This window comes from Ochotona princeps, chromosome 14, assembly GCF_030435755.1.
Source record: "Ochotona princeps isolate mOchPri1 chromosome 14, mOchPri1.hap1, whole genome shotgun sequence".
Classification (NCBI taxonomy): Eukaryota; Metazoa; Chordata; class Mammalia; order Lagomorpha; family Ochotonidae; genus Ochotona; species Ochotona princeps.
This window is the reverse complement of record NC_080845.1, coordinates 26,717,577-26,739,324: the sequence shown is the minus strand read 5'-3', so window position 1 is coordinate 26,739,324 and position 21,748 is coordinate 26,717,577. Positions and strand designations below refer to the sequence as shown.

General features: G+C 42.0%; 1 protein-coding gene across 1 annotated transcript in view; it reads left to right on the top strand.

Annotated features, from left to right (window-relative positions):
* TMEFF1 (transmembrane protein with EGF like and two follistatin like domains 1) overlaps window positions 1–21,748 on the top strand; it is an 84,247-nt gene that overhangs the window by 9,476 nt on the left and 53,023 nt on the right. The window contains exon 2 of the mRNA XM_004580951.3: window positions 16,626–16,735. Coding sequence (XP_004581008.1) covers window positions 16,626–16,735 — 110 coding nt within the window. The remainder of the gene's footprint in view (window positions 1–16,625; window positions 16,736–21,748) is intronic.

Here is a 21,748-nt window from a genome sequence, read left to right as displayed (position 1 = left end):
CAGTTTAAGCCTGAAGGTCACTAAGCTTAATTAGGCAAGTGGGCCTTAAGGGGGTTGATATTTAGGAGATTTACGGTAGTGCTGGTTAACCAGGTATTCGAGGGGACCTAGACCTAGGGGACTTAAGGCAGTACTGGGTAAACACCTATTCAAGGCACTCAAGGTGGCACCTAATCCAGAATGGTGGGGTCAGTCTTGGGGTCACTGTTTGAGTCACTCCTTACAGACCCAGTAGCTGGACTGACGATCTTTCTAGCTCTGTCTCTGTACTACTCTTCCCTTCAAATAAATAAAATATTTTCTTGTTAAAGTTACATTGTCTATTAACTATTTAAAAATGTGGAGGTTTCACCTAGAGATCTGAATTTCTACCTTCTCTCCTGAAGTCTGAGGTTCTAGTGATACTGGGCTCTCATTTCTGCTGAGGCGGGAACTCTTCCCTTTGCTGGTCCCTGTCTAGCCAGTCTCTTCGTCCTGCCTTGGCCTCCATCTTCCACTGTTAGAGCTGGGGTGAATTATGAGGCTTCTCTTGATTATGGGTGGAGTGCCTGATTTGGAGGGGAGGAGGGTCAAATGAGTGTGCATTTCTTCCTCATTCCTGTTACGTCAGCTAAATGATGGTAAAGCCTTCTTTCTATAGTGCTTAGTCTTTTTAGCCTGAAACCCAGTTCTTGAAATTTCCACTGCGTTCTCTTTTCTTTTTACACCTTTCTCTTAAATCCATCTTGAACTGTTTATGTTTGAAAGTTCTATCTTGCCTTCTCTTGTCATTATACCATTTTCTTTGAGTTTTTCTAATGAATGCTTTCCATGATACACCCATTTTCCCTTTTATTTTCTTAATTTTCTCTTAGCTTTCCTTTTTTTCTTTATGATTATTTTTAGGAGGAAACACATTCTTTTCCTGTACACTATAAACATTTATGTTGAAAGTCTTCTTGTTGTATAACACATAATTTAGTTCCATTATATATGGTTTGTTTCATGATTTTGCATTGTGGTTGGATAATGTTTTGTGAAAGTTTCTTGTATTCTGGAAAGGTTATTGTCTACGCTCCTCAGGCTGTGTATTTTTTAATTATTATTTATTTTTATTACAAAGTCAGATATACAGAGAGGAGGAGAGACAGAGAGGAAGATCTTCCGTCCGATGATTCACTCCCCAAGTGACCACAACAGCCGGTACTGCGCCGATCAGAAGCCAGGAACCAGGAACCTCTTCCGGGTCTCCCACGCGGGTGCAGGGTCCCAAAGCTTTGGGACTGCTGTCCTCGACTGCTTTCCTAGGCCATAAGCAGGGAGCTGGATGGGAAGTGGAGCTGCCGGGATTAGAACCGGCACCCATATGGGATCCTGGCGCATTCAAGGCGAGGACTTTAGCTGCTAGGCCATGCCGCCGGGCCCTGTGTATTATTTTTAACTATTAATTTTACTTAAATTTTTAAAAAATTAAAATAATTTCAGACTTAAGTAACAATCACAGTGGTCCACATGGACTCTCTAGTTGTTAGAGTTGTCCACATTTGCCTACATAGTCTTTCTGCAAGTACTCTGGGTCTGTCTTTTCCTGAATATGCTAAACTGGCTCTCTACTGGGGTAGGAGAGGGTCTCAAGGCTTTGGGCCATCCTCTGCTGCTTTTCCAGGCCACAAGCAGGGTGCTGAATGGGAAATGGAGCAGCCAGGACAGGAACCGGTGCCCATCTGGGATCCTGGTGCGTGCAAAGTGAGGATTTAGCCACTAGGTACCTCACTTTGAGAGTCTTGGATTATGGAGCAGACATGGGCAAGTCTGAGTCCCACACCACACACAATCAGTTTTGAAAAATAGCACAGAAATAGCACAGAGAAACCCCCCTCTTCAGGGGGTGGGTGCCAGCTTCAGGAGGAGCACGCAGTTCACCCAGAAGCACGGCAAGAAGGCCTGAGGAAGGTGCAGGTCAGAGCCACGAAGGCTGTGAATGTATGCGTCGAAGCTACCAAGGCTTTTGTTAACCCTGGAACCCCAAAGGGGGTCAGCCACAAGCCTGGTTAATTTGCCTTTGTTGCCCATGTCAAGTCTGGCAAGTATACTTGTGCCTGTATTGCCATGAAGTTTTAAACTGTCCCAGCCAAAGACCAAGGTTAAGATCAACACTGTGCCTCAAACCAAGCCCAAGGCCCAGGCCTAAACCAAGCCCATGGCTTGAGAACCAGTCTGCACCTACTGTTGCAGTCCCAGTTTTGACCCAGGCTCCTTTCCAAGGCACCTAGGCTGCCACGAAGGCTAAGGGCCCTGGAGTAACAGCTTTTGTCTGCCAGTGCAAGATGGAAGGACTGACGTGGCCCAGTGGCCCCGGAGCTGCTGTCTGCATGCGTCTAGAATTCTCCTCGCTGTTTGTGCAAATAAACCGAAGACAGAGTCTCTTCAAAATATGTAACTGATACAGGTTTACTTTTAATAGGTTTGTTTTTTTATATTTTGTTGCTCATTTTAGGGCATTTAAATTGAATATAATTCTGTTAATCTTTTGTGCTTTTTTTTTTAAGCCTACGTTTAGGGTAATTTAAAGATTTAAAGTCATAAAAGTAACCATTCTTTTCTGAGTTTATTTTGTCTTTTAAGCTTTTTAAGAAGCTTATTTTTCCTTCTTCTACTTAGTTGGCTTTTTTCCCCCTCCTATTTAGTTTACTTCCCAGGTGTTTATCGTAGCCAGGACTGGCCAGACCTGAAACTGTGAGCCAGAAACTCAATTTGGGTCTTCCACCTGGGAAGTAGGAACCTAGTTACTTAAACTATTGCAGCAGCTCCTTAGGGGCTACATAAGCAGAAAACTGGAGTTGGGAGCTGGGGCTGGGTATAAGACCTGGCTACCCTGATGTTGCTGGGCATAAGACCTGGGCACCCTGATGTGGGGCTGGGTATCAAGCCTGGATACCCTGATGTGGGGCTGGGCATAAGACCTGTGTACCCTGATGTGCGGTTGGGTATCAGACCTATGTGCCCTGCTGTGGGATGTAGGTGTCCTTAATGGCATCTTTAAGGCCAAATGGCCGCCCTGCGTTTTAGTTCCCAGGTGTTGAAATTTGTTTCCCAATTGATACATTCTTGTGCTTTATCTGCACTACTGCTATCATCTTTTTTAAAATGTATACAAGCCGATGTTTTTAGTGTAATCACCACAATTTTAGATTTTCAGCTCCAAAAGAGACTTCATATTCCTTAACAGTCATTCCCTAATCTGCACCCCCACTCTCTCAGCCCGAGCAACCATTAATCTACTGTCTTTACTATAGATTTACTTGTTTCAAATATTTTGTATAAATGGAATTATACAATATAAAACTTATGTTAATTTTCTCCTTTTACTTAGTGTAATTTGTAAAAATCTGATGTGTATTGTGGAATATATCAGAATTGCATTGATTTTTGATTGCATAATATTCCATTCTCTGGATAATATCATATCTTGTTCATTCGTTTCTTTTCCACTCATCTGTTGACAGACATTGAGTTGTTTTCCCTTTTGGCAGTGATGAATAATGCTACTGCCACATCTCGGCACAAACTTTTGTGTAGACATCTACATCTATGTTTTATTCTCACAGGTATATAACTGGGAGTTGAATTGCTGGATCACATGGTAATTCTGTGTTTAAACTTTTTGGGGAATCGGCCATCTGTTTTCCACGTCCTCACCAATGCTTGTCATTTTAAAAAAATTATGACCAGCCATCTTCATTTAAGTTAGTATTTGTCTCTCCCCTTCCCTCTATATGTGGTTTCTTTAATGACATTTAAATTCCAGCTGGACTGAAAGATAAGTTTGACTCATTTTATTCTCCCGCTCTCCCCTTTTTTTACATTGTTAGAGAGGTTGTTTTCAAAGAAGTATGTTCATTATTCCTATTGTTAGTTCAATAATTAGCTTTTCTCATGGGAGAAGTTAGTCTTGAGGAGCCTGACATACTTCTGTACTTTGAAATCCCGTGTTTAAGTCTTAGACTTCTCTTGGTATTCTCATGGTTTATTAGGTGACTTGATTTATTGCCAACCCTTTGTCACTGCTCAAACCCATGTCTTTTCAAAAAATGTCATGTGTTTTCCTTGGCTTGGTTGTCTCATCATTTTTTTCAAAAGTCAGTTAAAGTTCTAAAGTTATTAACATATTCTTCTGTCTTGAAAATAGGAAGACATTGTTTTTTCAATCACAGTTCCATTTCTCTCATTTTTTTGTGCAAATATTCTTAATTTCTTTTCCATGGTTAAAGAAAAAGGAAAAAAAAAACCTGACGCTTTTTTTTCTGTTATAAAAGCGATTTGTGATTTATGTAGAAGATGTGAACAATATGGAAAAAATATAAAGAGATAGTCTGTGGTGACTGCTGTCACTTTTTAAAAAAAAACGGTTTATTTTAATTTTATTACAAAGTCAGATATACAGAGAGGAGGAGAGACAGAGAGGAAGATCTTTGTCTGTTGATTCACTCCCCAAATGGCCACAACAGCTGGAGCTGTGCTGATGTGAAACCAGGAGCCTGGGGCCTCTTCTGGGTCTCCCACGCAGGTGCAGGGTCCCAAGGTTCTGGGTGGTCCTCAACTGCTTTCCCAGGCCACAAGCAGGGAGTTGGATGGGAAGCGGAGCCGCTGGGACTAGAACTGGTGCCCATGTGGGATCCTAGCATGTGCAAGGCAAGGACGTTAGGCACTGGACTACTGCTCCCGGCCCATGTTCTCTTCTGTCTTAATGTTTATGATGATGTCGTTGTTTATCAGTTTTTGAACTTTTGTTTTTATATTAGTGTTTGTGCTGGAATTTTCTGTTAATATTGGAGTCACTGTTGGTGGTTCATATCTACTTCTGGGATTTTAATATTCAGCCTATCTAACACTGTTTTGCAAGTGAAACTAAACTGCTGATATTGCTCTATTCTGTTGTTTGTAGCCTGAGTTAGATTCTCTAGTCACGGTCAGTTTTTGGTCTTTACTTTTCATATTTTTCCCCTGTTCTTTAAGCATATATCTTTTAAGTTGTTTAGCTGTGTTTGCCTTTTCTTTTTTTACATCTTTTTTTTCTCCCCATTTTTCTTTGATCAGTAACTCCATGAGATAGATAATCACGCATGGCTTTTTTTTCCCTCTATTTTTAAGATTTATATGCTAATTTGAAAGGCAGAGTGACATAGAGAGAGAATAGATTGTCTGTTCTCTGGTTCACTCCCCAGATGGCTGGAATAGCTGGGGCTGGTCCAGGTGGAGCCTTGAGCCCAGAGTACCACCCAGGTCTCCCAGGTGGTTGCAGGGGTCCAAGTTCTTGGGTCATCTTCCAGTGCGTTTGCAGGAGCCTAGTAGGGAGCTGCATAGGAAACCCAACAACGGGGACTTGAATTAGCCTGTGATATGGAACACTGTTGTCCCAAGGAGTAGCTTAATCTACGACACCATAGCCGTGTCCCCCCCTCCCCCCACTTCCCTGGTTTACTTATTCAAGTTTATACAATAAACATTTTCTGATTCCCATTAGATTAAAGCTAGTTTACTTTTGTCTTCTGTCTGCTAATTCACTCGTCGGATGTCCACTCTGGCTGGGTTGGGCCAGGTTGAAGGCAGAAACCGTTCTCCCATGTGGGTGCAGGGCCCAAGCACTTGGGCCATCCTCCACTGCTTTCCCAGGTGTTTTAGCAGGGAGCCGAACTGAAAGTGGAGCAGCTAGAGCCCATGTGGGATGACTGCGCTGCAGCAGGAACTCACCACACCACAGTGCGGGCTCCAAAAGTAGCTTACTTTTTCCAAAAATTCTTCACTACTTTACAGTAGTTTGTAAGAGTTTGAGGTTATGATTGTATTGTTTTATTTATTTATTTATTTATTTATTTAGAGACTTGAGCCAAATGGAGAGAGATCATCTCTGCTGTTCTTTTGTAAGCATCTCAATCTTTGCAGTTCTATGAGTAATTATTATATGCATTTTTCACTGCAAAAACTGAGGTGTTTCAGATTTACTGCTTGACTAAGATCTTGTAGTTTACTTAAGTCAAATACTTGGAACTTCAGCCCTGGAACTAATACCAGAATTCTGTGAAGTCTTCTTAAAATTCTCTTTTAAAATAGCTTATATCTGTAGTATAATTTGCAGGTTTGGTAAGTTTTTGTTTTTATGGGTTATTTCTTGGGCTCTGATGTTTTTCATTTCCCTTATTGTTTCGGATAAATATCTTAAAATGTGTGTGCAAGCATGAATGTATTTCAAAGTGTAAATGGGATCATAACCTGCTTTTTTATGATCTCACAGTGTGTTTTGGTCCTCTTTTCCATATTCATATGTGTGTTTCTTCTATCTGCATGCTATTTTAGCAATAATTTTACTATTTTCCAAGATGGACACTTAGATGCTATCCCTCCTTACTGCTTTAAAAATAGTGATGTTAATCAATCGTGTACTTACATTTTTGTATTTTTAAAGATTTCTAATTTTGTGGAAATAGACTATTGAATAAAAGGATAAAGAGAAGTAAAATTTTGTTGAATATGGTTACATCTCGAGAGCTTGTGCCAAAATGTATACTGACAGTAGATTTGATTGTTAACCTCTCTACATCTTAGTGGCTAGTACTTAATAGCACCCGTCTGTCTCACACTGCTCTGAATGTTTTTTATATCTTTGTTTACTCCTCTATCATTATTTTGATTTGGGTACTGTTACTGTCTCCCATTTTACAAATGAGATGGAGGCATGGTTATCAAATCATCTGGTGCTAGGACTAGGACACTGGCCAAGGTGGTCTAGTGCCAGGTTATATCTTTTAAAATATGAGTAACATGATTGTTTTTATCATTTATTGATTTAATTCATGTAAAATTTGCCAGTTGAAAATACACATGTTAGGGGCAGATGTTTGGTGCAGTGTGTAAGACAATACTTAGGATGGGTTGCTTCACTGTGTCAGAGTACCTGGGCTAAAATCCCTGCTCTGCTTTGGATCCAGCTTCCTACCAAGGCATACCTTGGAATGCCACAGTGATGGCTCAAGTAATTGAATCCCTGGGTGATTTGGATAGAGTTCTTAGCTGTTTGATTCAACCTGGCCAAATCAGCTGTTGCTAGCGTTTGGTAAGTGAACTAGCGGTTGGAAGATCTGTCTCTGCTTGTCTGTCTCTTTGTCTCTTCCTTTCAAATAAATAAAGTAAAAAATAATAATTAATTTGTGCAATTCAGTGGTTTTTGCACATTCATCATAATGTACAATCTTCACTTCTAATTACAGAACATTTTCATCATCCATCTTGCTACCCTCTGCCCTTGTCCCTTGGCAGCTATATAGAGGCACTATTCTGCCCATTTTATCTAAACAGAGCCATACAGTTTGTGAGCTGGCTTCTTTCTGTAAGTTTGGTATTTTAAAGCTTTTTTTAAATAATTTTTTTGAATTGGAAAGAGGAGGAGAGACAGAAAGATCTTCTGTCCGCTAATTCACTCCCCAAGTGGCCTCAACAGCCAGAGCTGAGCCCATCCGAAGCCAGGAGCCAGGAGCTTCTCTGGGTCTCCCACACAGGTGCAGGGTCCCAAGGCTTTGGGCCATCCTCCACTGCTTTCCCAGGCCACAAGCAGGGAGCTGGATGGGAAGTGGAGTAGCCAGGACATGAACTGGCGCCCTTATGGCATCTCGGTGCAAGCAAGGCAAGGACTTTAGCCAGTAGGGCCCTATTTGAAAGGGTCTGATGTGATACTGCTTGTAATTGTTTTGATTTAAAGTAATGCAAGTTCGTTGCAAAACTCACTTTTGTAGAATGATGAAGGAAGTTCAGAATCTACCAAGAGATACCTATGATTCATGTTTTCCAGGTTTTTTTGTTTGTTTATAGGCATTAAAAAGTTTGTGAGTTTTAGAAGCCCATCTTTTAGAAAAATACTCAATGTGTCATGTCAATAAATTTGTAGAGGTTTTTCACCTGTATTTAATTTTTATTTTATTTTTTTTGGAAGGGAGATCCAGAGAGGCAGAAGTCTTCCATCTCCTGGTCCGTACTACAGAGGCCTGCGATAGATGTGACTGGGCCAGGCGGAGAGAGCCAGAACCCAATGCAGGTCTCCCACATGGGTGGCAGGACTGCACTTCAGCCATCACCAAGCAGGAGACTGGATCCAGCAGCACAGCCATGACTACACCCCTGGCTCTCCAGTGTGGGATGCCCCCAAGCTCACTGTGTTCATTATTTTTCAGAATGCCCTGATAGATCCCGTTTATGGATCTGTGAGAGGGGAACACACCGGTTTGGCAGGCTGGTGTCAAAACTGCAGAATTTAGAAATAGGTGTGAGCAAGAGCGTATCCCAGCGAGGGGTCTCTGGATAGCTCTGGCACCTCTTCATCCTCGGTTCCGGATCCAGGTCTGTTCTTACATTTGATCCTGCAGGAGCTGTGCTCGCTGTCACCTTGCCTGAAGCGCCTGACACAGCCATTTAGAGCTCAAATAGACAACTGGCAAAGATCGCAGGTGTGGGGGTGGAGGATTGACAGGTTCAAAGTGTTATTTAACAAAGGATAGCTTGGCAGGAAAATGCAGGATGGAATGAAAAATATCATTGGAGTCAGATGATTTTGTGGCATATGTGAAATTTTTCTTGTTAAATATAGTGTAGAGAAGTTTAGTCATCTTTGCTGTTAATATTAATAAACTGCTTTCAGTTTTGTTTCAGAATATCAGGTGATATTTTATTCTCCCATATATTTTTCTTTAAACTTTATTTATTTGAATGGTGATTACGTAAGCAGAGAGAGAGAGAAAGGAGAGAGAAGTGTTCCATCCACTGTTTCACTTTCAAATGGCCAGGGAGAGAGAGAGAGAGAGAGAGAGAGAGAGAGAGAGGAGAGAGATGTTCCATCCACTGTTTCACTTCCAAATGGCCAGCAGGCTAGGGGATGCAGGGCCTAAAGAGTTGAGGCATGCTCTACTTCCTTCCCAGACACATTAACAGAGAGCTGGATTGGCAGTGGAGGAGTTAGAGTTTGAACTGTGCCCATGTGGAATACCAGCATTGCAGGCAACAGCTTTTTACCCACTATGCCACAGTGCCTTCTTCTATTTTTATGGTACAAGTTAAGTAGTGAAATATAGTTTATTTAGTAAACAAACTGAAGAGAACTGAATTTGTGATTGTTCTGATTTACTGGGACTTGAAGTCAACATTCACCGTTCCGTTATTTGATGTTGAGATATAATTTCAGTGATTGCTATCATTAATAGTGTCCTTCAGATGGGGAGTTGAGTTCTTATCTAAGGAGAGAAAGAAAATGAGTACTTGTTGTATTCTATCCTAGGCACTGCTACTTTTGAATACTCGCCTGTCTAATTATTACAACATCAAGGTAAAATATAATTCTGAAAGGTAAACAACTAGCATGTGACTCTGACCATGCCTGACTCCCAAAGACAAGGCTTTGTTCGAAATCTAACAAGTCTCCTTGGGTTGCCTGTGAACTTACACTGAGCTGGACCATTCTCATGTTTAATAATATATAAGCAAAAAAGAGAAAACGGTCACCCATTTTTCAACTGATGGAATGAAATTCATACTGCCATGTTTGTTTCTTCCTGGTTGGATTTTTCTGTTTTACTTTTTTTTTTTTTAAAGCTTTCTTTATGTGGAAGAGTTACAGGGAGAGAGACGAGGAGAGACAGAGACCTTTGATTTGCTGCATCACTCCCTCGGTGGCTACAGTGACCAGTGGTGAGTCTGGCTAAAGCCAGGAACCAGGAAGTTTATCCATGTGGATGGCAGGGATCCAAACATGTGGGTCAGCTTTCACTGTTTCCCACAGTGCATTAATGGGAATCTGGATCAGAAATGGGGCAGCTGGGAAATGATCTGGTGCCATTTGCGATGCTGACGTTTTAGGCAGTGGCTCTATGCCACCTTATGTTTGGTTATTTCATTTTAATATTCATAAGCATGTTTCTATGTTGTATTAAAAAGACTTATGTATTTGAAAGGCAAAGTGGCAGTGAGAGACATCTTCTGTTTGCTGGTTCACTCCTCGTATGCTTTGTAATAGAGGGTGTTAGACTGAGCTGAAACCAGGAGCCAAGAATTGCAGCTGGGTCTCCCACTTGGGTGGCAGGTACTCGGGTTTGGAGCCATCTTTTGGCTGTCTCCCCCGGTGCTCAAAAGCAAGAAAGCCAGATTGAGAGTGGAGCAGTCAGGACTCGAACCAGGCACTCTAATGTGGGATGCAAGTGTTACATGCTGTACTTCAACGCCTGCACCAGTGTACATCTTTAAGTACCTGAATAGTATTTCATGACCATGCCATGCCATTTCCTTGTGGGATATTTTAAGTTTTTAACTATTGGAAAAGTTTGCACTGTTTTCAGTCTAAAGGTCCTTTGAATGCTGTCATAGGATGTGGGGAGTTCACGATGACCTGGGCTTGGTTTAGAAGTGATATCATCCAACAGAAATCCTGTCAGATTGGAACTGTGTCCTTTACTGAGAAAGAAGGTTTTTCTGGAATACTGCTAGCATTTAGACAATGAGTATAAACTCATTAAAATTAGAGTTTCACTTTTAAGACAGAAGTTGAAAATGTGAACATGTCCTGCGGAGTGTCAGGGAGGAATCAACTGGTGATGAGCCAAAGATTTTCACTTGGCTTCGGAGAGCACTTGCTTTCAGGTGTTTTGGTAGCAGTGCTCTGAAGAGTGGGAGTCACCGGGCAAAGCAGTTGACATGGCTTTATTAAGATTGGGAAAATCAAGTCCGAAGGCTTGAGAATAAACAAGATGGCACTGAGGGTTGGCTGAGGCAGAACGCTGCCTTGAGCTCCCGTAAGATTCTAATAGTAGGCTAATTGAGAAACATTTTTGAAATGGGGAGTTGCATGTGTGTACTGTATTACTTTACATTGAAACGTACATGTATTTAGCATTTGGTAAATAACAGCTTTTGGATTTTTTTTTTGAGAATTAGTTTTCTCTTTCTTGAATAAACCAAATTCTTGGTGTATTGATTATAAATTCCAGTTTTAATGCCTTTAAGGAGGAACTTAAAAGATTTGTAGATGCAAAATTGTAGATGTGGAGGCAGCTGTTGGAGCAGCTCACTGCTTTCAGGTGTTTCAGTTTAGTTTTCATCTTCACTCATATAAAAGCAGTGCCCTCACTGTAACAGACGCTGTGGATGCACATAGGCTGGGTTATATAGTCAGGTAAGTATCCTGAGATCTTAGAGCTTGCTTGGCTTCCTTTTCCTTACAGAGATTGTATCAGAGAATTAAATGTAAAGGTCTTTGGTTTCATGTTTCTCCACCAGAGGCCAATTTTGTCCCAGGGCGTGGGGTTGGGAGTTTTGTAGTTGGAAGGATATTTGTTAATGTCTAGAGAAAGTTTTTGTTTGTTGCAGATTGAGTTGTGGATAGAGGCAGTGGTGTTGCTGAACATGCGGAAGCCCACAAGGTAGTCCTGTCACCAAGCACTTTGTGGCTCTGCATGTCAGCAGTGTCCAGGTTGAGAAGCCTTCAGTTTGCCCCTGAGAGCTCCAGAGTTACCGTCTGTGTAATGGAAGGGTGGGAGTGTGTAGTGGAAGGGCGGATGCTGGGGCTCGAGTGTCGGCCATAACCTACTTAGTGGTGCCAAAAGTTAGGAATTTTGGTCGGTTAGGTAACTGTGAGTGCCAGCTTTGTAATGTTAATAACATCTGAGACATATTTTACTGTTACACACTTGTGTGATAGGCAGATACATAACCAGAGCAAAGTATTTTTTGTTTAGAGTACTGCTGTACTGCTTGCTGATATGTATACACTCTTCCTACCCTCATGGAAGCCCTGGATTGACTTTCTGACTTCCAGCTTTGGGACCTGACTCAGTCATGCTGTTTTTGCCAATTAGGCTGGGAATCAGTGGATAAGAATTGCTGTATTTCTAACTCTGTCTGTGTCTCTGCCCCTCAAATGAATAAAATTTTAAAAGCATTCTTTTTTTAAAAAAAGATTTATTTTTATTGAAAGGCGGATATACAGAGAGGAGGAGAGACAGAGAGGAAGATCTTCTGTCCAGTGGTTCACTCCCCAAGTGGCTACAACAGCTGGAGCTCAGCTGATCTGAAGCCAGGTGCCTGGAGCCTCTTCCGGGTCTCCCACGCGGGTGCAGGGTCCCAAAGCTTTGGGCCGTCCTCGACTGCTTTCTCAGGTCACAAGCAGGGAGCTGGATGGGAAGAGGGGCTGCCAGGATTAGAACTGGCAACCATATAGGATCCTGGGCATGCAAGGCAAGGACTTTAACCACTATGCTATTGCGCCGGGCCCTAAAACATTCTTTAAAGTATCTTCTAAATTCTTTATAATGCTGCAATACTGATTTTGATATTAGAATAGAAGCTTTATTAAGCTTTCAACGTCCATACACGTTTTCCTCTTAACATTGCAACCTATGTTTCAAACAGATTGCTTTTCATCTTAATTTTAAAAAGTTTTACTTACTTGCTTACTTGTGGGCATCCCAAGTGGTGGTTTAACCTAACTGTGCCACAATGCCGCCCCCTCTTTTTAAGACAAAACTGTCATGTTCATTTCCTCTTGTTTTTTTTAAATATTTATTTATTTTTATTACAAAGTCAGATATATAGAGAGGAAGATCTTCTGTCCTCGACTGCCTTCCCAGGCCACAAGCAGGGAGCTAGATGGGAAGCGGAGCTGCCGGGACTAGAACCGGCACCCATGTGGGATCCCTGCAAGTTCAAGGAGAGGCTAGAGTAATCAATGATAAACTGTATAAAAGGTTATCCCCTTGTAGATTATGTTGCATTCACCACTGATTGTTCCATATGCAAAATCCTAAACTCCGTGTAAGGTGTTTTTTTTGTCCTGAATTCTTAGTGTCATAATAGGTGCCTAGTAGCTGGTGAATAAGTCTATTATAATCAACCAAATAATCACATTTAACACATTAGCAGCATAAAGGTTTTTAGCAAGATAGGCATAAAATAAAATATGACTAAGAGCCAGAGAAATCAGAATTTCATGACTTTCACCCCTTACCTATTAATATAGAACTTCTAGCTCCCTCATACATGCCTCCCTCCCAAGTTCATTCCAGGAGTCACCAAAGAGTGTTTCTCGTGGGCTCACTAATATATTCCGTCCACTCTCATATGGTTCTTGTTCCTCTCTTCCTGTGCTGTTTGCTGCAGGTGTGCCTTGGTCCCTCTCGGCGTATATCAGAGGTGTAGCTCCTTGCCTGACCTTGGGCTTCCCTGCCAGGTGTGCTGCTGCTGCGGAGGGGCTGTGGAGGTGCCCAGGCCCTTTCATCCCCTTCTCTTACATCTTGTCATGAGAGCATCAGAGCAGAGTCCTTTCTGAATCTTGTCGACATACAGAATTTTTTTTTTTTCGTGAAAGCCTTCCTTCAGTGTCTTGTCATAGCCCTTCTGTCTGTTCATGGTGAATTCTTGGGAGGTGAGCTGGGGGCCAGTTCACGGAGGAGACGTTGTGTTGCACTTGAGGTCATGCCTCGTAAACGTATCGGACCAAGCTTTTCTGCCTCACTTTGATGAGTATGATTTTTCTCCTAAAAAATGGCATAGTCCCTCATGCATATAGATATCTAGATAACGTGAACACCAAACATGGGAGTCCTAGTGGCAGGAATGGTTTAGGTTCTAACATCCCCTGCACTGTAGTATAAAACACAATAGTCGAGACGTCTTACAACTCAAAAGAATCTCAAGCCAAAAAGACTCTGATCAGGATCTGAATTTTACTGTGTCTAAACTTTTTTTTTTAGTGAGTGTGTAATATTTGTATGCTTTCATGGTGCACAGCTCAACATGTCAGTGCTAGACACAGTATAAACTTAACACATCAGTCAGCATCCACATCTCCTCATCTTTCCTTCATGTTTGGAGCTTACCAGATCCTCTCCTCAAGTTCTTCATGTTATTCTGAGCTGTAGTCACCCCACTGTGCTGTGGAACACTGGAGCCCGTTGCTTCTGTCCTGCTGTATTAAATTACTCAATTCCCTTTCCTCCCTTTCCAGTTTGTTAATTGCTATTGAGAGCACAATGTTGACCCACAGACAAAATAAAATGTTTACTTATTTTATTATAGTATGGATTGTAATGGAATCCGGTATGAACTTTAATAAGCCTGCAAAGAAAATCAGGAAGAGAAATGCTCTAAATGTCATGAACCAATATGCAAGTCTGTCTTCTGTGGCCCTTAAGCTGATGAGGCCTGTAGTTGAGCAAAGATACTATAGACAGCCGCCTCTGTAGAGAAAATTTTTATTAATGTTATTTTCCTTGGGTCTGAAGATGCATGCTTGCAGGGTGTGGAACTGGACCTTGACTTGAGTTTCTAGCAGAAGTGTAAATAGAACAAAAAATATGCAAAAATCTAACTGAAAAAACCCTATACTCCTAGGATTGAGCCTTAAGCCAAAGCAAATGGTCAAGGGGGTAAATTAAAGAGTGAGCAAAAATTGGGAATAAAGAAAAACCAGGAACATCAAGGCATATGCAGGATTACAAGGAATTAGAAAGATGGACTTCTATACCTGAAATAGTTTGTGAACAGAGCAATGAAATGGCTGTGTTAGTTTGCTCATTTCAAGTCTCTCTTTATGTTTTTCTCATATATATACATATGGAGAGAGAGAGAAAGAGAGAGAGAGAGAGAGAGAGAGAGATATTTGTTCATTTGAAGGGGCAGGGAGGAGAGAGAAAAAGCGAGTGTGCAAGAAAGACTGAAATCTCTCTTCCATCTACTGGTTCTCTGCAACTGCCCTTAACAGCCAGGTCCTGGCCAGGAAGAAGCCAGGAGCCAGGAACTCTTAGCAGAGTTTCCCACTAGGTGGCAGGGCCCCAGCCGTGTTAGCAGGAATCTGGGTTGGAAGCACAGAATCCAGGACTTGAACTCTAGTACTCTTATGTAGGATGCCTGCATTGCAAGTGCCTGTGCTAAAACAGCTGTCTCCTAAGCCCCCCCCCTTTTTGTTAAGATTTTAATTATTTAGCTGAGAGACAGAAAAGAAAGATCTTCTGTCTGCAGGTTGACTCCCTAAATGTCAGCAACAGCCGGTGCTGAGCTAGGTTGAAACCAGGAGCCTGGGACTCAGCCGTTCAGGTCTGTCATGTGGGTGGAAGGGACCCAGGTGCGTGGACCATCATCTGCTGCCTCCCAGGTGGGTTAGCAGGAAACAGGACTGGAAGCAGAGCAGTTGGGACTTGAAGCAGTAGCACCCTGAGATGGGATGGAAACGTCCCATGTGCCAGCTTCCCACACTGTGCCACAATGCCTGCTTCTCTTTTTATGTGAAGGTTTTTTTTTTCAACTTTAGTATAATCCAGCTGTTTGTACCTGAGATCTGTTTGAGAAAAGGAAGAATTGTGTAACCTGTAGTCACACAGATGTATGCTTGCTTTAGTGCAGTGTTCAGAGCCGTTACTCAATAAACACTGCTGATGATTAACTCTTTGGGTTTTCAGGTACTTTGACTGCCAGCTCAAGCCACCACCACAAAACCATGAGGCCACGTGGGCCAGAGAGGACAGTGAGATGCCTTAGGATAGATGTCACTAGAAATAGAACCTTCTTGATTTAGTCCTCTGGGTCTTGTGTGCTTTGTAATTTAGAAAGAAACTGGGGATGGGGGTTGCTGACGAGGTGTGCTCCCTGAGATCTGTCACGACCCTGTGATCTGGGGGTGTAGGAGATCCCGAGCTCTTCCCAGAACCATGCTGCTGCTGGGAATGTAGGCTCTCTGCTCCCACACTCCATGTTCAGTGCATCACTGGAATCTTCTTCTTTTCTTTAAACACAGTCATTTGCTTGTTGTTTGCAAAGTGCATTTGTTGTTGAGTTTTCCTTCCCAGTTGGGTATTTGTAAAAATTGCATTGCTGTGGTTTTCATCCCATTTCATAGGATTGGAAGCTTTACTTACCTTCAAACAATTTATTTGGTTCCTGCGAAAGCCCAAAGTGATGGCTTCCAAAGCAAGGCTGGCAGTCTAACAGCAGGAAGAAAGTAAATACTGGTATTAATTAGCTAGACTGAAGTGGTAGAGAAAATAAATCAGTCTTACATGTTTCAAGTCTAGTAAAATGTTGAGTTTAATTCTGTATGTGTACATGTTCCACATGCATCTGTTGACCGAGACTCAAGTTCATATTATAATTATTTTGTAATTAAAATATATATGTTTAATGGATAATCACCTAAAATTTATTCTTAGTGCCTTCAAAATTCTGATTTCTTCATAGTTATTTTTGCTACCCTTCAAAATAAGTTACTCAGAAAAATAACCTAAAGTTAAGAGAACAGATAGAAAATTCTCTTAAGGTCTTGACAGGCTAAAACAGAAAAATTCCATGTGTGTTCAGCTTTGGGAATTATGTTAGGTCCTGAGATTTTGAGTTGTATTGTGGTGAGGGTTATTTCAGGCTTCTTATTATGTAGGATTCTCTTTGGGGGAATACAGAACATGTTATGTCCTATAGAACTTAGTTTTTGTGTAATGTCTAATTATTATGCTTGTGAATGGGATGCTCACATTGTAAGGATTTTTCTTATATGTCTCACACATATGTACACACTCACTGAGTAAAAGGCCATATATGTATTTGGAATGATTTTTTCTCTTTTGCAGAACTAAATGTGAGGGAGTCTGATGTCAGAGCCTGCGATGAATCCTCGTGTAAATATGGAGGAGTGTGTAAAGAAGATGGAGATGGTTTGAAATGTGCATGCCAATTTCAGGTGAGGAAACGAAACCTTTTTTTTTCTGTAAAAATTTCGTATTCGTCTAATTTCTGAATTCTTCAAATTACACAGCCTCAAATACCTCAAATTTTTTAAAGGAAGTTGAATTTGCAGCCCACCAATTCCTTTTTTTTTTTTTGTCAGATGGCGTCCTTTCAATGTTTCTTTCCTGGAGTTAGGATAAATTGGCAATAGTAGATATAAAAATATTTGAAAAAAATATTAATATTGCATACAAATGTTAAATGATGATAATAGTGACAGAAACAAAATACAGTACTGGTTGGAGTAGAGCCCTCCTGTAAAATGTTGGCATCTTTTTCCCTTTTCTTGGGTTAGTCTGCCAGTTTCCCTTGGGTCTCATGTCTTCAGGCCAGGGTTGATGGAGCAGGTAAGCCTCAGTCATTCTCGTTTCTCAGCTGTTAGAGCTCCCAGACTGTAAACAGATCCACTCCCCCCAGAGACTCTTGCCCCTACGTTCAGTTCAGTTAACCAGTCTAACCCCTGCCTTGAACTGTGCCCCACCCCACGCCCTGCCTTCCTTTCCAACTCCCTGGCCTGCTGAGGGGAAGGTGCACTGAGTCTGAAAAGCTTTCTCAGCTCTGCCCACCCCTCCAAACTCCCCCAACCCCCTAAGCTGCTAAAGTACTTGGCCTGCTGAAGGACCAGGCTGCTGCCATCTGCTTGCTGACAGTTGGCCACCTCTACAAGTTCATTTCTCTTAATCAGTTTGTTCTGGGTGCAGGTTGGTACCCTGTCCCCTCCCTATGCTACTTTGTTCACAAAAGTACATGGCTGACTTGAAGCCTAAAGGTGGCAGTCATTGTTAGCCGGGGACCAGGAGATGGACTTTCAGACTAAGAGTGTGAATGTTCTTGCTTTTCAGCGAGTCCATAAGCTAAAAAAGTTGGGAAGGAAGTGTGCTTCCATCCTGTACTTCAATTTTTTTGTTTTTAGAATTTTTTTTAAAGATTTATTTATTTTTATTGGAAAGGCAGATATGCAGAGAGGAGCAGAGTAAGAGGATCTTCCATCTGATGATTCACTCCTCAAGCAGCTGCAATGGTTGAAGCTGTGCTGATCTGAAGCCAGGAGCTCTGGGTCTCCCACACAGGTGCAGGGTCCCAAGGCTTTGGGCCGTCCTCGACTGCTTTCCCAGGCCACAAACAGGGAGCTGGATGGGAAGCTGGGCTGCCAGGGTTAGAACCGGCACCCATATGGGAGGGATCCTGGTGCGTGCAGGGTGAGGACCTTAGCTGCTAGGCTACCGCCCTGTGCCCTGTTTTTAGAATTTGTAATTTGTATCTGTCAGCTGAGTTTTCCTGTTTTTGTTATTGTTCAGTCATAACAAGAATATTTTTCTTGAGCACAGATATTGATGGTTTAAAACCTTTACCAGTGTCATGGCATAGGCCATGTCAAGAATTCTCCCTATTCTTCATTTGTGTTTTTACATTTCTTCAATAGCAGAATAATTTTGATTCATGTAAGTTGTTGTGAATGATATGTTTTACAGTACCTGCATTCTGTTTTATTCCTTTGAAGGGAATAGTTATTTTTGATATAGTTCAGTTGACTGAACTCAGATTGTAGATTCTCTGTTTACTATTGTGGCAGCCATACGACCAGCAGTTTCTTTGTTTTAGCCTTAGTGGGACTACTCAGAGCCCGCCTCATGTGTGGTTCACGGGTCAGCTTGAAATTAGCTTGGTTTACATTTGTAACCTGGTACTCCTCGTGATGCTTTCTGTCTGGGATTTCCCTCTCCCTCTCTGGTGGCTTACTCTATGTTCAACCCTCTTATTTGCCAGCCCGGAAGAATGGCGAGTTTTCTCTTTCCTTCCTTCCTTCCTTCCTTCCTTCCTTCCTTCCTTCCTTCCTTCCTTCCTTCCTTCCTTCCTTCCTTTTTTCTTTCTTCTTTTTAATAGGCGACTTAGCCACCCAGAAAGAGCCAGCCTTCCAACTGTCTTCAGTATTGCATAGGGAATAATCGGGCAGACCGACATTCTCACCAACAGCCCTGTGTTTACCGGACTCCGCATCTCTGTGAAAGATTTTGTCAATCTTTCTAAATTTTGTAAATCTGAAAAGCAGAGATGTTTTTATCTGCTCTTTATTATTTGTCTGATTGAAAATGTACTGTATATTTATTGACCATTTCTCATGTTTCTGCTTATTTTTTGAGTCCTTTCTCGGTTATGTTGATATGTAAAGGCATATTTGTATGTACACACTATATTCAGTATCATGTTTGAGTACTTTTCTATTGCTCACTGTGCTGAGCATTCCATATCCATTAATTCATCAACCCTCATGAGAGCCTACTGTTCCAATGTGTTTTTAAGAAGAGATATGCCTCCAGTAAACAACTTGACCTGTACAGGAAGATATATGTGCGACAGAAAGCTGTCTTCCTTCCAGTCCAGACTACAAATGGCTTTTCTCAGAGGCAACATCTGTTACCTCATATATTTTCTGCTAGAAATGTTCTGTGCAGTTACAAACACATGTGTTTTAATTCCCTTCTTAAGTACATATTCTATTAATAGTACTTACCTTAGAGATTGTTCTGTTTATTTTTAAAGTTTTATTATTTTTTATTTATTTTTTAAAGATTTATTTTTTATTTTTATTACAAAGTCAGATATACTGAGAGGAGGAGAGATAGAGAAGAAGTGGAGCTGCCGGATTAGAACCAGCGGCCATATGGGATCAAGGCAAGGACCTTAGCCACTAGGCCATGCTGCCGAGCCCGATTGTTCTGTTTTAAGTTACATAGATTACACAAAAGCAAGAGTTCTGTATTTTAAAGAGTTCTGTATTTCTGGTTTCTTTTTCTTTCTTTAAAGATGTATTTATTTGAATGATAGAATTACAGAGAGAAGGAGAGGAGAGACAAAGAGAACTTCCTTCCGTTAGTTAACTCTCCAGTTGGTCACAATGACTGGGGCTGGGCCACCCTGAAACTAGGAGCCAGAGCTTCTTTCTGGCCTCCCATGTTGGTGTTGGGGGTTCAGAGACATGGGACCATCTGCTGCCTTCCCAGGCACTTCAGCAAGAACTGGATTGCAAGTGGAGCAGTTGGGTGACCATACAGGATGTTGGTGTGACAGGCTGAGGCATAAGCTGCTGCACCAAAGTGCTAACCCTGATCCTGGTTTCTTTAAAAAAATTTTTTTTTCAATTTAGTTTTGTTTACTTGAAAGAGAGGGAAAGAGAGAGAGAGAGGAGATAGATGCAGCTAGATCATCCATTCACTAGTTCATTTTTTATATGTCTGTAGCAGCTAGGATCGAGCCATGCCGAAGCTCGATTGGATCTCCCATATTGGTATCAGGCACCCACGCCATCACCTGGTGCTTCCTGACTGTGTGTTAGCAGGAAGCTGGAATTGTGAACAGACGGAGACAGAAGTCCAAGAACTCTAGTATGGGATGCTGGTTTTCTCAGTGGCTTCTGGGTCTGTAGGCCAAATACGTGCATCCCCTAGGTTCGTTTTTTTTTTTCTCCTTTTAAATTATTTTTTGTTGATTTTTTAAAGATTTGTTTGTTTTTATTGGAAAGGCAGAGATGGAGAGAGAGAGAGAGAGAGAGAGAGAATGAGAGAGGAAGATCTTTCATCTGCTGTTTCACTGGTGTAAGTGGTGGCCCGAGCTGAGTCTGTCCGAAGCCAGGAGCCAGGAGCCAGGAGCTTCCTCTGGGTCTCCCATGTGGATGCAGGGTCCCAAGTCTTTGGGCCGTCCTCGACTACTTTCCCAGGCCACAAGCAGGGAGATGGATGGGAAGTGGAGCAGCTGGGACTCGAACTTGCGCCCATATGGAATCCCGGCACTTGAAGTAGGAGGATTAAACAATTGAGTGATTGGACCTAGTGCCATAGCGCAGTGGTTAAGGTCCTCGCCTTGAACGCGCCGGGATCCCATGTGGGCACCGGTTCTAATCCCAGCGGCCCTGCCTCCTGTCCAGCTCTCTGCTTGTGGCCTGGTAAAGTGGTCAAGAATGGCCCGGGGCCTTGGGACCCTGCACCCACATGGGAGACCCGGAAGAGGCTCCTGGCTTCGGATTGGCTCAGCTCCAGCCATTGCGATCACTTGGGGAGTGAACCATCGGATGGAAGATCTTCCTCTTTCTCTGCTCCTCTTTGTATATCCGCCTTTCCGATAAAAATACATAAATCTTTAAAAAAAAAAACAATTGGGTGATTCCTTCAGGCCCAATAATGGAATTTTAAATAAGAGTCAAGGGGCCGTCATCCTATTGTAGTAGCTTAAGCATGCACCTATGGCACTGGCATCCCACAGGGGTGCAGTTTGTGTTTCCTTTTTTTTAATATTTCATATTTTATAATGGTTCTATGGTTGATCAGGGATGGAAGGATCGAGAGTTAGGAAAAATTGGGTGAACTCATTGATTCCAAATTTGCTGTTTCTTTTTGTTGTTTCTGGGGGAAGGGGAGAGACAAAGGGGAAAGCCAGTCATGACTTTCCACATGTCCCAGTACGCAGGGATGAGGAACCACCACCTCATATTGAGGTCATCAGTGGATTGGGCAGCGCTCTTATACTTTGGAGAGGGTAATATGCTTTCCTTGGTTGGCTGAATCAAAGTCTCGTCTCAGATGCTGCACACACACACACACACACACACACACAGAATTGATGGTTCATCCAGGAATGTGGGTATTCAAGAATCAAGCTGACAGACAGCTGATGGTAGCCACCATACCTTCATTGTTGTTATATATTGTATTCAGCCTAGTTCCCCACATGCACAAGTGCATGGCAAGAGTGTGAATGGATTTGACTGCAGAATTGTACACTACTGCATCATCCCAAACAGCTTAAATACCTGGAAGTATCTTTAGGTTCTTCTGATTAAAGAAAAGCTGTATGAGAGAATTATTTCTCCTAACAAGGGTGGCTGTGCAGAAGTGGTCCTTAGGTTAGAGTTAGGTTTCAACACCAATGTCAGAGTCAAAATTGCATTATGTTAAAATTGTCTTAAACCCCT